A 14,182-nucleotide genomic window follows, 5' to 3' on the forward strand; every position below is an offset into this window, starting at 1 on the left:
TTCATCGGAGGAGCGGGTACAGTCTGATCACGGAGAAGACACTGGTTCTGGACTACGATGCCACCATGAATGGAGTGGATAAAATGGATCAAAACATCTCTTACAACCCGGTGTAGCAACTGAAGGACACGAGGAAGCGAGACGTAACGAAACCGTAGCATGATCCTGATATTAGACTTGATGGCAACACACACTGCAGTATATACTTGCTATTCCCCGGAAAAAACGGCCTGCAAGAAAGTGGAGCACGCGAAGAGGCATTCTGTTGTGCAAATGCTGTTGCGTCTCCTTGCACGCAGGGGAGAAAAAACAAAAAGAAAAACTGTCGTTGAAACATCCACATATTTGTAAATAGCACCACAGTTGCACACATTTGTAAATAGTTTGTCAAATTGTTACACTGTTGAATGTAAATAAACGTATTTTGCTATCAAAAAACACTTTTTCATTCTTGGTGGTAGTGTTTTATAGAAGTAAAGCACTATTTAAGTGTTTGTGGCATCATTCATGGACAAAAAGAAGTGTAAAATTCACTAGAATGCATGAAATAATATCGTTTCACTAAAAGCTTGATTTCTCCGTATTTTGGTCCAAAACAGGCAAAATTGGGTGAAACTAACCATTTTCTATTGTTGATTACTAAAGAACGGAATAAGGTAGAAACAAACTTTTTTTTTCTGATGAAAGATGAAAGTCCAATTGGTAGTGCGTGTGTTTCCATAGTCCGAACAGAACATTTTCTGTGGACCTTGAAAGATCAGTCAAAATGCTTAAATCGGCTGGCACTGGCGGCATCCCTTTTCTGAAAACGTCTGGCAGTCAAAGAGTTAAGAATGAATCTGTGAATCTCAGGTCTTTTACTTTTTATCCAAGTCAGATCGTCTCGAAAAGCCCAATCTCTGCAATTTGTCATGTGTATATTTGCCAGATTGAGTTGTCCACTCACTCGGGCGTTCGCATGTTTGTCTCCAAACGTGTGACGTTGATTGTTCCACACTGGGAGCCGAGCAAGTTCTCCGTGCAGCCCCCTCCCACGCGGACACACACTTGTCATTCCGCTCCACATCCCCGCTCGCCTCCCCGGGGGTCAGCATGCGCACATGCCTTCCAGGCAACTTTTTTCCTCCCCTCCTTTTATTTTTCTTCATTTTGAAGTCAAGTACAATCTGACCTACTGTTCTTTACGGGAGGGGGGGGGGGGGGGGTGCAGTCACACAGCTTTCACCTTGACTCAACGTGGTCGCGAGAAGATTGTTGTTTTGATCCTGCGGTCGGATACAAAAAAAGGGCCTTGAACATTTTTTTCAATGCAATCGAGGGAAAATAATAACACGATGGAGGACCTACAGAAATAAAACTAATGATGGTGATAAAGCAACACTGGTGGTCAACTAGTGTAAACATTGTTAGAGTTAGTGGGATAAGAAATAAGCAGATTAATCCACCTGTTTTTAGCATACCATTTTGACACCAATAAATTCCTCGGCATGACCCGCCCAACTCATTCTCTGATTGGCGCATCAGTCCTCGTGTCTTTAATTCACCAATAAGGCAGCGGGTGGAAGCCAGCAAGGTAGATCAGATGCAGCGGAGGGTGGGTCACGGCTGAATGGTCAATGATGCGCAAAAACTGTGCATGAAGGAGAATTCAGAAGTGGGTAGACGCAAACTTGACTAAAAAAGTCCCTGGACTACATCACTGAGTTGACGTAAGATGACAACATCAAACAATTATCTTCAAGGCCATGGAGGGGGAATATCGTGATTTTCTGAATCTTAGTGCTTCCTAGTTCACGGTCCACATTTGGCCGTATAAATATCCAAGATCTCAGTCAAGAACTCAACTGTTATTTGTTAAGGATTAGAAAGTAGAACTTCTGTGAAAATCGCAACCACAACAGCGAAACCACTCAGTATTTGACTTAAATACAAATAAATCAACAAGACATTTTTGAGCTCCAAAACTGGACTTTTATTTGGATAGTTTGGGTAAGAGAGATAATTAGTTGAGCAGAACAAAATGCTTTTCCACACAGCTCAAGTCCAAAATGTTTTCCACTATTAAAGCTCAGCTTTAATAATCAGTGCCTTGCATGTCACACCCTCTCAACCCACATTTTTCTCTTTTTTTTTTTTGGGTACAAATTCAACAGTTGTGCTGACGAGACGACAATTTTTCAAATAGTTTTTTTCCCCCTTTCAAATGATATTGTTATACAAAATTTCGCAACTTCTACACATACACTGGCACCCAGACTTTTTTCTCTCCATCTTGTAATTAAATTTGGGTAACACCATTTCCAACCCCCTATTTGTCGCCATGAAAAGATAAAAACATGCAAAAAAAGTTTTCGTTTTTGATGTCCAAATGAAACATTTACAGGTTTTGGAACTTTTTGCACTTGTTCATATACTACACCCAAAGAAAAGATAAAAAGAAAACAACAAAACAGTATGTACACACATCTTTTTACAGTGAAGTAAAAGTCCAAAATATCAGATAATGACTAAGGCAAATGAAGTTGATCAGTGAACATTGATCAGAACAGTTTTTTTGTTGTGGTTTTTGTCAAATACTGTATTACATCACTCCAAGAAAAAAAGAAAAGAAAACAAATCTGCTACAAAAGTGTGATCCATAACTCCCTTTAGCTGCGACCAGCTGCAAATCTGTCATATTTTAGTGGACAAGTCTCGCATACTATACAGTGCTGCTCTTCATTGTTCTTCCCATCCGGGTCGACAGATGATCCTTCATTAAATAAGCCTTCACAAACAAATGGAAAAAAAAAGAAGAAGAAACGGGGTGATCGAAGCATACTAGAATGTCACATACTTGCTTTGAAATCACTCCCCACCAAAAAAAGTCAGTACCATTAAAGCCTTGAACATAAAACTAATCATTTCCATTCAAAAGAAATGTACAAAAAGGCACATTATATCCCAGTGCTTCTGTACTGTGAACTTCAAGTGTAACTGAGCGCATTCAATACCCACAACAGTCTTGAATGGTGTGAGCGTCCACCGGCGCCGCCCACAAGCATTATGTACGCGGAGACTACAACAATAAGCCGAGTTGGTTGGTTCGTTTTTTTTTTTGTGTGTTCTTTTTTTTGTTGAAAAAAATCTCTGCATCATTTTCTCGCACAGTTCCATCGCAACATATCCAAGTCCATCCACAAGGAATCTTTCCTTCATTTCGTCATTGTCGTCATCTTCTCCTCGTGTCTTAGTCGTCGCTTCCGCCGTACATGTCCGCCAGTTTTCGGAAGCGCGGACCCCAGTCGTTAAGGTAATCGTAATCCTGGTCGCCCCCGCTGCTGGACGAGTTGAGCGAGCTCAGGGAGCCGGCGGTGGAGCCGCTGCCCTCGTAGTCGAACACCAGCAGGGAGTCGTAGGGGGGGGCGGTGGGGTCGTTGTCTGCTGCCTTCAGGCCCTGGAGGGGGGGGCAAAGCAACGCGCGGTTAGATCAATAAATCAAAAGCACATTTTCAAACTTGGAAACTTTCACAGTCCCTCCATCCATCCGTCCATCATCTACCGCTTATCCGGGGTCGGGTCGCAGGGGCAGCAGTTTTAGCAAGGAAGCCCACACTTCCCTCTCCCCAGCCACTTCAGCCAGTTCCTGCGACGGGATCCCAAGGCGTTCCCAGGCCAGCCGAGAGATGTAGTCTCTCCAGCGTGTCCTGGTTCGTCCCCGGGGCCTCCCGCCGGTGGGACATGCCCGAAACACCTCCCCAGGGAGGCGTCCAGGAGGCATCCGAACCAGATGCCCGAGCCACCTCAATATTTTTTTGTTTGTGGGTATGCTGGAATGCTATTGTGATTTTTATTCTCCTCAATTTTTTGTCCGTGAAACAACTCTCAAATAATACCTCCGATTTACACCGTTCAAATTTCAACTTACTTTAAAAATTCACGCCTTCCGGGGTATTTATCATCTCATTCAGCATTAATTACAGTATTTGCACAATTTAACGTTAAATATCGACTTTCCCCCAAGTCACACTTTCCCACGTCCACTTCCATACATACAAACTGATCACCATTACCAGCTCTCTGATACTACTCAGTGGTGCACTAGGTAAAAATGCATTATCCAGTAACCAGGAGGTCGCGGGTTCAAGTCCCATTTCTGACTGTACATTGCAAATGTATCCATGGCAGTTATGCAAAGTGGTTACATGCTAACCAACTGACTATCATAGTTCCATTTTTCCATCTAAATGAATGGAGGGTACTGCATGCCTAGGTGGCGCTATTAAGTGTGTTTTTGTTGTTGTTGCATTTTTCCATTGTTTATCATCAGTTCTTACATCTTTACATCTAAATAAATGGAGGTTACATCGGATAACACTTTTCCATATAAATTTCAACTTGCTTAAAAAATCCACGCATCCTCGGTTTAAGTGTTCTTTTTATTAATTTATCTTTCAATTAAAATTAACTCATTCACTGCCATTGACGGCTATAGACGTCTAAAATTCATTTTAGAAAAGAAAAAAAAATAAAGATTTTTTTTTCATTTGAACTATTTCTATTAGTTAAAATTTTTTCCCACTTTTGTTAACAAGAGTATGAAAACCTAGAATGTTTGAATTGTATTAGAACAGATATAAAATGTGTGATTAATCGTGAGGTAACTAGTGAAGTCATGCGATTAATTACAGTTAAAAATTGTAATCGCTTGACAGCCCTAATTTTTTATTAATTTAATATTTTCTTTAAAAAAATTTATAATAATAATATATATATATATATATATATTTATTTTTTTTATTTTTTTAATAAAATATTTTTTTAAATTAGGGGCGTCAGGCAATAATTTTTTTTTATCGTAATTAATCGCATGACTTCACTAGTTAACTCACGATTAATCACACATTTTATAACTGCTCTAAATGTACAAAAAAAAGAGGTTTTCATACTCTTGTTAACTAAAGAGATTTTTTTTTAACTAATAGAAATAGTTAAAATGAATTTATGATGTCTATAGCCGTCAATGGCAGTGAATGAGTTAATACTTTGTAATTTTCACAAAATGTATCTTTCAATATACTTCAAAAGCATTCAGCGATTACCATTCAGCTTTCAGCATTCCCATGCAATTTCTGCAGAAATTGCACTGTCTAGTTATTATTGTGATTCTGTGTTTTTGTGTGCTTGTTTATTTGTTGTTGCCTTCAGTCCTTCTATGGTGGTTACCAAAACCCAAAGAGGTTAAGAGCAGTTGCAATAAAGCCAGCCGAAGAACCAAGAATCATAATTACATAATAAACCACTGTTAAGTTTGAAGATATTTTACGATTGACCATGAAATCCCGGCCATCATAGAATCAAGACTCATCTCTTTTGTTTTTGTCACACTCGAGTTGTCTTATGAGCTAATTCTGTGTTATGATGGTGATTCTGCATTATTGGGTGCTTGGGGTTGTCTGCTGGCTTCCGTCCCTGCTCAGAGGTAATAAACCACTGTGAGAGGGGGACTCATGTATCCCAGAAACAAGATTTTGCACTTCATCCAATACTTGTAAGCAGGGAGATCAGGTTCCAGTCACACTCAAGGATTCATATCCATTGAATCAAATGTATAGTTTGGATTCTTGTCTGCTGCTTTCAGTCCCCGCAGAGGGAATACACCACAAAACGATCAACCACCTATCATAGCACCAGGAATCAGTGGGTCTTCTTAAATTTGTTACGTTCTAGTCACACTTGACTTGAGTATGAATATATCGAGTTTATTCTATGTTTTTGTCTTGATTCATTGTGATTGTCTGTAGGGGTGTGCTAAAAATAATATAAAAATCAATGCGTCTCTCAAAGCTGCGGCACACATTTTGACCAGGCAGAGACTCTAAAAAGAGAATTGTTGAACCATTTAAAAGAAACGCTCAATTGAATTGAGTTAGTCCAAAGTGAATATATTAAGTTTAAGTACTTATGAGTTTATTAAACTTAATACTTTGGATTGGAGTCATTTTGTATTAACTTAATTCAGGTGAATATATTAAGTTAACCTTAATACAGGGAGTCGTACGCGACCAACGTCGTTTCAACTTTAAGGCGCCCGTGTCTCGTCCGTAGCACCTTTTTTTTTGTTAAATTTCCCACAGTAATCACAGCATTTTAAATTGATTTAAAGTTGCGTTGTTGTTACCTCCAGCAATGGACGTCCATCAGCCGGACGGCTCGCCATCAGGCGCGTCACATTTCCGTGTTTAAGTTTGATTTAGCTCCGCTTTGCCATCCGTCAGCAATCAATGTTTTCCCATATTTCCAGGTCGCGCAAATATATTTTTTAAAATTATTGTAAAGTATTTTGATGAAAATCACTTTCATTCATTTTCATTTTTTTGCTGGATTAATACATACTTGTGTTTGTCTGCTTCCACCGAGTAGCCACTCTTCAGAGTGGTCAAGATGAAGTCTGATTGCTCCAAGAACCAGGAATCAGTGGGCTTCTAACGTGTTACCTCAGATTTATAGTTTTGGACTTAGATGATTACGTTTGTTCCTTTCAACTTGTGTAGAGGGTGATCAGGTTCGAGTCACGCTCGCATTAATTTTCCAGTCTCTGAGACATAGAATGTCTTCTTTATCCTGGCTGCACCCTCTTGCACTTCAAGAGATGTGAGAGCGCGTGGTAGCGATACCTTGTCATCTTTAATCGAGATAGCAATCTGGGGCTCATGAATAAATACTCATGGAGAGCACTGAGCACATCTGTGGCTTGGGCAAAAGGAAGAATGTGTTTGTCACGCACGTGTGGCTTTTATCTTGCGCTCGTCTTTGAAAGATGGCCCTCGACATTCCCAGAAATCTTCATCGCGCCTTGAGAGCTCCTGACTATTGATTTTCAAGACTCCCCTCCCCCGAGGGTGCTCCAAAGACTTGATGGATCGGTAATGTAGGCGTCGACATTGCGCTTTGGCCACTGACCACTTCGGATATGAGCCCTGTCGTTGCCACCCGCCAAATAACAAATGGATGAAAGAGTCGCGGGAAGCATTCTCGGTGCTTTTTCCAAAAAGAGACAGATTGATTTAAAGTGTCTAGACAATAAGCAATTACTTCCCACTTGTTAGCCATTGTCAAGTGTTTGCTGCGGGCCTGATAATCTAGAGGGGAATATTACACATGGATCGTTCATTACAATTACAAGCGTAATTGCTCTGCTGGTTATAGCCCACCGACCGCCACGTCTGCAGCCAAAACGCCACGAGCAGCTTCATAAGGTTAGACAATCCCGCAAAGCAATTTTATTCCGGCACAGTCATCCACTTGTTGGCTTGACTCACAGACTTTCTGCACCCGCCACAGTCACAGCCAAACAAACCACAGTTAGGGGACTCGACATGACGACTCATCTATACTCGAGCTGAAAAAATCAGTGGTTCTTTCCCTCTGTTTTTTGGAGGGGGATTCGAGTCTAGTTATGCTCCAATAGTCATTGGACTTCGGTTTAAGTTTGAGATTCTGCCCTAGTTTCCTGCTATCAGACCCTACACAGAGGTAATAAACCACCTTTAGAAGGTTTGAAGATGAAAATCATCTAATGGGCAATGACAAATCAGTGGTTCTCCCTCTGGTCACTAGGTTCTAGTCCCGGTTGAGTAGTCATATGGGGATTCATTCAGATCGATGGTTAGTGGTATTGCAACGGATCGCCATTGATCCGTGGTCGGTTCAGATCAGGCCCCATAGTTTGGATCTCCCACGATCCTCGAATTGGTTGGTGGGGGAATAAAAAAACAGTGCGCATTCACAATGCACGCCATTCAGACATGTCAAGGAAGCTGAAACATACTCAACGTAACACGTTAAGCCTAACTTCAAAATAAAGGTGACCAAATATAGTAATACATTGACGGCAATGCAAATAGCCTTAGGACACTTTTACTTTGAAGTTGGCCCACATCGTGGCGTGATGGCTAGCTTGACTTCTCTTTTAGACGTCCAGGAGTTCTTTATCGTAGTTTTGATTGACATTGTAGTTGCGACCAACATCAACAAACACAATGGTATCCCAAACTCATATTCAATCGCTAATTTAGGACGCCAAGAAATCCCTAAATAATTACACTGTCATTGTGTAATACGGCAGAAGTCTCCGAGGTAAGTGTCTAGCGGCTAACTGTTAGCATTACCAATGAGCTTTAAGTGAGTTTGACAGCTGGTACCTGATGGCTTACTTGAATACTTTTTTAGTATCCTGGACCAAAGCTACTTTGTAATTCACTTTCCATGTTTAAAAGAAGGGGCTGTGCACTTTGAGGTATTTTTATAATTATAAATAAAATAAAATAAAAAATAAATCGAACTTCCTCATTTATTTTATAAAACATGTTTCCCCATTAAAACAACAACAACTACATTCAACTCAAAATGTCAAACATAGCCATCTAGATTTTACGAACATAACTTTAAGCCATTAAAACTTAATACTGTTATTTTACACATGGACCATGTATAAAATAAGAATGTTTCTGCCTCATATCGCACTTAAAATTGTGTTTGTAAATCCTAAAGGGCTATATTAGAAATTTTGGGTGAAAAAAAATGGGAAAAACTGTTTTACAAAATAAATGAAGACAAAGTATTAATTATCTTTTCTTTTTTTTTTGCTGATCCGAAAAACGATCCGATCCGGGGCTCAAATCCGTGATCCGAACCGAACCGTGACTTTTGTGATCCATTGCACCACTAATGGTTAGGATTCTGGATTATTGGGTCCCTAGGGATTATCTGATGTCTTGTTCTGTCTGAAATAAAGGTAAAGAAAGAGGCTCATCTATTGAGAGCCACTAATCAGTGGGAGTCTTGTCATGCCCAGGTATTAGGGACCCGGTTGTGCTGCCTTCAATGCCAGCACTGTAAGAAGGTTTTTGTTTTTAAGTTTTAGTGACAGTGGAATCTGGGACAAAAAAGGCAACATTCTCTGGGCACAGAGCTTTTCTGGGTCGCCACTCGCTGTGACTGCGAGGTCTTGTGAGGATCCAACAAAATGAAAAATGGTGGCGATTGTTGTCTATTGCAAAACATCGCTTCCCTCCGTTACAGGGCACAATGGCGACAGGTGTGAGAGATGGATAGCCTGACAGCAGAGTGCTCTTTTAAAAACATGGTTGCCATCCAAAAAGTAGGAGCAGACTGTGTTTATAATGCTGTGAATGTCTTTTGGAGCTGGTGAAAAATACATGACTGCGCTTTTCATTTGACATTCTTTCTTCAAGCTGTCAATGACAGCCTTAGGCACTCTCAACATGTATTTTATTCTCTCTCTCTCTCTCTCTCTCTCTCTCTCTCTCTCTCTCTCTCTCTCTCTCTCTCTCTCTCTCTCTCTCTCTCTCTCTCTCTCTCTCTCTCTCTCTCTCTCTCTCTCTCTCTCTCTCTCTCTCTCTCTCTCTCTCTCTCTCTCTCTCTCTCTCTCTCTCTCTCTCTCTCTCTCTCTCTCTCTCTCTCTCCTGACACATCTACTTCTGTAGGGGGGTAAATAATCATTACATTTAAGTGTGTAAGCATCATGTTCTCTTCTTCCTTTACACATGTCTGAGTAGATGTGTGCCGCAGCAAAACAACCCTTCTTTTCCATAACTTGGAATGGTTTCTTGCTTCTTTACACACATAAGCAATATTAGCATTAGTTTATCCACTGGTGGCTTTTACAAAGAGTAGGAAGAATACAGAACACTTGAGACATAAATGTTGGATGTTATATGTCACGCCCCTATGTCATTAATTATACTTTTATATCGGGGTGGACAAACTTTTGTGCACAAGTGCAGCTGTCCGTGAATGTTGATTTCCCATCAGGGTTCGCTTAAGGTCGCAACGTTTCCTAAATATTCTCTCTTGTCGCAAGGAAAATTTGAACATCCCTGCGGCAAGAAAAAACATTACAACTTTCTTGAGAACCATTTAAACTGTTTAGAGAACGTTTGCGAACCTTGAACGAATCTTGACGGGAGTGTGGACATTCGCTACGGCCCGTATCCCACTGAGGGGGCGAACATTTGCGAGTGTTCCCGGAGGTTGCGAACGCGTTAATCACAGGTTAGTTCAAGGTTCACTAAACGTTTGCTTTCTTGTTGCAGGGAATTTTTTTTAACAAGGTTTAGGTTTAAGGTTTGAACGTTTGCAAAGTTGAACGAACCCTGATGTAGGGCTGTGCAATTAATCGAAATTCAATTACAATTTCAATTATTACACTCCACAATTACAAAATCACCATAATCATAAAAAAAGATAATTAATACTAATTTTTGAGTTGTTTATATGTATACATTTGCATTATATATATTTTTTGCAACTAATTTTATAAGTTTCATCCAAAGGGAACTTGCATAATTATAGTGTTTCAAAGAATTGTATTTGTCTTAATATTTTTTTTATTTGTGTTTTACATTTAAACATTTTCTTGTTTTGTACCAAAAAATAAATGATCATCCTACTGCACAGTGCACATGCTGCACTCCAACTTCAAGTTTTTGCCAACATAAATAAATAAATATATATTATTATAAATTCTGTATGATCCAAAAGAAACTTACATAATTATAGTGTTTCTATTTTTTAAACTGGTTTAAATATTTTTTAATGTGTAAACATTTTCTTGTTTTGTACCCAAAAAATAAATGATCGCCCTACTGCACAAGAAAAAATATAAATAATCACTTGAATAATCGTGATTTCAATTATTGCCAAAATAATCGTGATTATTATTTTTTCCATAATCGAGCAGTCCTAATGTAAAATCAATATTCGCTAGTGTCGCAAATGTTCGCCCCTCAGTGTCATACGGGCTTAAATAAATAACCAATACATTAAAATAATCTTGTTGATATGATTCTTGGAAAGATTTTGCAGACAGTGTTTATTAATGAATTTTTTTACCTCATTGATGAAGTCTCCAATGTCTCCAGGGTGGGGGGCAGCAGACCTCATGGGGTACTGTGGCTCGGGGTGCAGGGGTCTCTCATCAAGACGTCGGATCCCTACGGGCTTGATGGCATCGGGTTCCAACGTGTCCGGCTGCTGGAGCTGGCTCAGGTCGTAATCCTACAGAAAGGATGGAGGGGAGGGGTGGCGTCAATGAGGTGTGTGATGAGACCACCAACCTGAGAGTGCTTATTGTGCTGTCAGTGTAACAGAGCGTTCTGAAACGGTTACTGGAAAGCCGTGAAGTCATCAGACACGTCATACGAATGTAGTCACAGGAAGGGCAGACTCTAATCAATGGCCAGACGCGGCATGGTGGCTATGCATAAGACAGGGTTAATCCTATTAACATTACCAAGGCAACGCTAAGTCTTGGCCGGGAGAGGGAGAGAATGGCCGGATGGTATCAGCGCAACAGAAGATACGGCGTTCCTAATAAGCATGCGTGATGGATGGTCCCTAATCCGTCCATCTCTAATATCCCCTTTCAATACAGGTGTCTTTGCCCAGTTACTACACACGTACTTACAGCTTCTTGCCCACAGTGTATGTATAAATGAAAAGTACACCTACTCTACTCCACACACACATCAGTATCATTTCTTGTCTGACTCCATTACTCATGTGTATGCTCATGCCAGCAAGCCCCGAGGCTGCGTTGGATCAAAACAGTGGTCATCATACAAGAATGTCATCTAACGTCTTTGGTCTGTTACAGGCTGACTCCTGCAAGTGTATTATTATTATTTTTTTAGGTCATACACCAGAGGGGGTCACAGGAATTGAGACACTACCAAATTGGTCATATCAAGCAAGAAGGCCTAATGACAGAGCAACAGAGGGACCACACATTCACGCACACAGCCCCAGCGCTAATGACCCACATTCAACATGGCACAGTTTTGAAAACACATTTTCATAACTTGTCATTCTTTGGATGAAAAGGAATTATTTGGAGATTGTTAATGACGGAGTTCTGTTCCAACTGCAGTGACATAACTTGAATTTGTATAAGTCATAAGGCACGGTTAACGATCCTTCCATCCATTTTCGTGACCGCTTATTCCTCACAAGGGCTTCGGGGTGCTGGAGCCTATCCCAGCCGGCTTTGGGCAGTCGGCGGGGTACACCCTAAACTGGTTGCCAGCCAATCACAGGGCACACAGAGACGAGCAACCATCCACACACACAAGCACACCGAGGGACAATTACTCAATTAACCCAAGTAGGCCTGGATGCAGAGTGCAGTTCAAAGCGTGGCGCCACGTCGGGTGGACTTAAACCTTTGACTTCGCCTACACGGATTTTTAAAAATGGTTAAAAAAAAAATCAAACAAAATTTGCTGATTTAATGATGCGCCGTCTTATGACGTACAGTTATTTTTCAAAACATGCTGCAGCATCGGAAATTACAAACACTCAACCCTCAGTCAGCCAGGGCAGAACTAACAAAACTGTTTGAGGAAGAGGCCGAAGTGCAATACTACATGTCCTCAGCAGATAGCACATTCCTGGACGGTTGAGGTTAGTATTTAGGTTTTGGTCAGTTTTTAATTTTCGTTGTTCAATAAAGTGTTCAAACAATACTGTAATCGTGATGTGGTAGGGTTATGGTTAGGGTTATAAGATGGCACGGTAAACGATCACTAACCTGTTGTAAGTAGTAAAGTCATGAAAATTAAAAATACTTCAGTACATATTTGTATGAAAAAGACTAAAAAACAACAAAAAAACAACTTGCTGTTCAGAAACTTGACAAACAAACATTGTGAATGATATCGAATCCTTCTGTTTTGAGTCCTGCATGAGTATGTCACTTACTAAAACACGCTGTCTGAGTTAGTATGCAGGCGACTGATCAGTTTGTTTACCACAACAGCATGCTGGTGCAGCTATATAATCAGACGTTTTCTCTGAGCTCAACTTGATCATCTGTCTGCCTGTGATAGTGACTGCTTCAACTGTGCTGCAGCAGCTAAAATCATACACTGTGAGAGCACCAAATGGACTGACACTTCAATTTCTTCCCTGGTGGGAGATAGGGAGAACAGAGGTGGGTATTATACAGACCACAGCGCCGGGAAAGTCGGGTCCTTTTTTTTCTTCTTTTTTTTTTTTTGCCAATACTGACTCACTGGACAGGGCAGACGAGGCCATTTTATCCTGCTGTCCTTTACGCCATTTAAAATGGAAATTTGTTCGCTCTCAATAAACGGCAGCTTGGACTTAATTTGCTTTTGAGCAGCGTTACTTTCCTTTTCGACACGTCCTGCTCTACAAATTTTGTGCTTTTTATGTGTGGCCATAAATACAGAGGAAGCACTCTCTCTCTGCCTGCAGATGTTTTGACAGTCTTGTAGTCATATTGTTACCTTACTACAGAGCTTCATTATTGGCGCACAGCAGATGCCTGTCTCCAAATGACATCAGCGCACCAATTACAAGTCTCCGAGGCTAATTTGCCGCTGTGTCGGGTCAGAGCGGGGTCTCTCGCTTATTTGTGCAATATGCGAACCGCTGCCGCACTTGAGCCGGTGAGAGAATAGCCTATGTGGAATAACACTTGCCTTTTTTTTCCTCCATGAACTGATTCTGTTGCGCTAACCAGGGGTCATTAGGACAATTGAATTTGTGTCGCTACATGCCTGATCAGCGCGACGAGATGCAGAGATGCGACTTTATTTATGCCTCGGGCCTTTGTTCGGGATGGGGGTGCGAGTGTTTGGGTTGTAAAGTGAAAAGCAGTTGCACTGGAGAACACGCGTCCAATATTTCCAGAACCAACTGGACCGTAGTGTGTTTAAATTATTTTCTCTATTGATTCTACTGTTCTGTTTGCCCTTATGCAGAACCTTCACAGTTGAATTGTCAAACTCCCCATTTAGTGATAGACGGCGGAGTTGTAAACACATACAATGCCATTTTGCTACTTAAAGCTTTTATACACTTCAACAAGGGTTCTCAATAGGGGGCTTCTATACAATCAGAGACTTAACCTGTTAAAATTCTGGGAATTTCCATAATTTTCAGACAATTGGGCACATCGTATTAGGCGAAATATCAATGATCTTGTCTATTTTACTATATTTTCCATTCATAAGGCACTCCGGGTTATAGGGCAAAAACATTTTTGCGATGCATTGTATGTTCAATAGTTTATTCTAATTGATTAAGGAAAAAGGAATTTGAATTAAAGACGACGAACTGAAAAGCCATTCATGTATAAACCACGTTGGATTAC

The 14,182-nt window shown here is 40.6% G+C and overlaps 1 protein-coding gene across 1 annotated transcript in view; it reads right to left on the reverse strand.

Annotated features, from left to right (window-relative positions):
* Nucleotides 1-1,948: 1,948 nt before the first annotated feature.
* Nucleotides 1,949-14,182, reverse strand: part of cdh2 (cadherin 2, type 1, N-cadherin (neuronal)) — a 66,813-nt gene continuing 54,579 nt past the window's right edge. The window contains exons 15-16 of the mRNA XM_086081251.1: nucleotides 10,897-11,061; nucleotides 1,949-3,436 (exon numbers count right to left, since the gene is read on the reverse strand). Of these exons, the coding sequence (XP_085937377.1) occupies nucleotides 3,230-3,436; nucleotides 10,897-11,061 (372 nt within the window). The 3' untranslated portion in view covers nucleotides 1,949-3,229. The remainder of the gene's footprint in view (nucleotides 3,437-10,896; nucleotides 11,062-14,182) is intronic.

This window comes from Leptonotus elevatus, chromosome 1 (assembly GCF_054856555.1).
Source record: "Leptonotus elevatus isolate MCC_2025b chromosome 1, RoL_Lele_1.0, whole genome shotgun sequence".
Classification (NCBI taxonomy): Eukaryota; Metazoa; Chordata; class Actinopteri; order Syngnathiformes; family Syngnathidae; genus Leptonotus; species Leptonotus elevatus.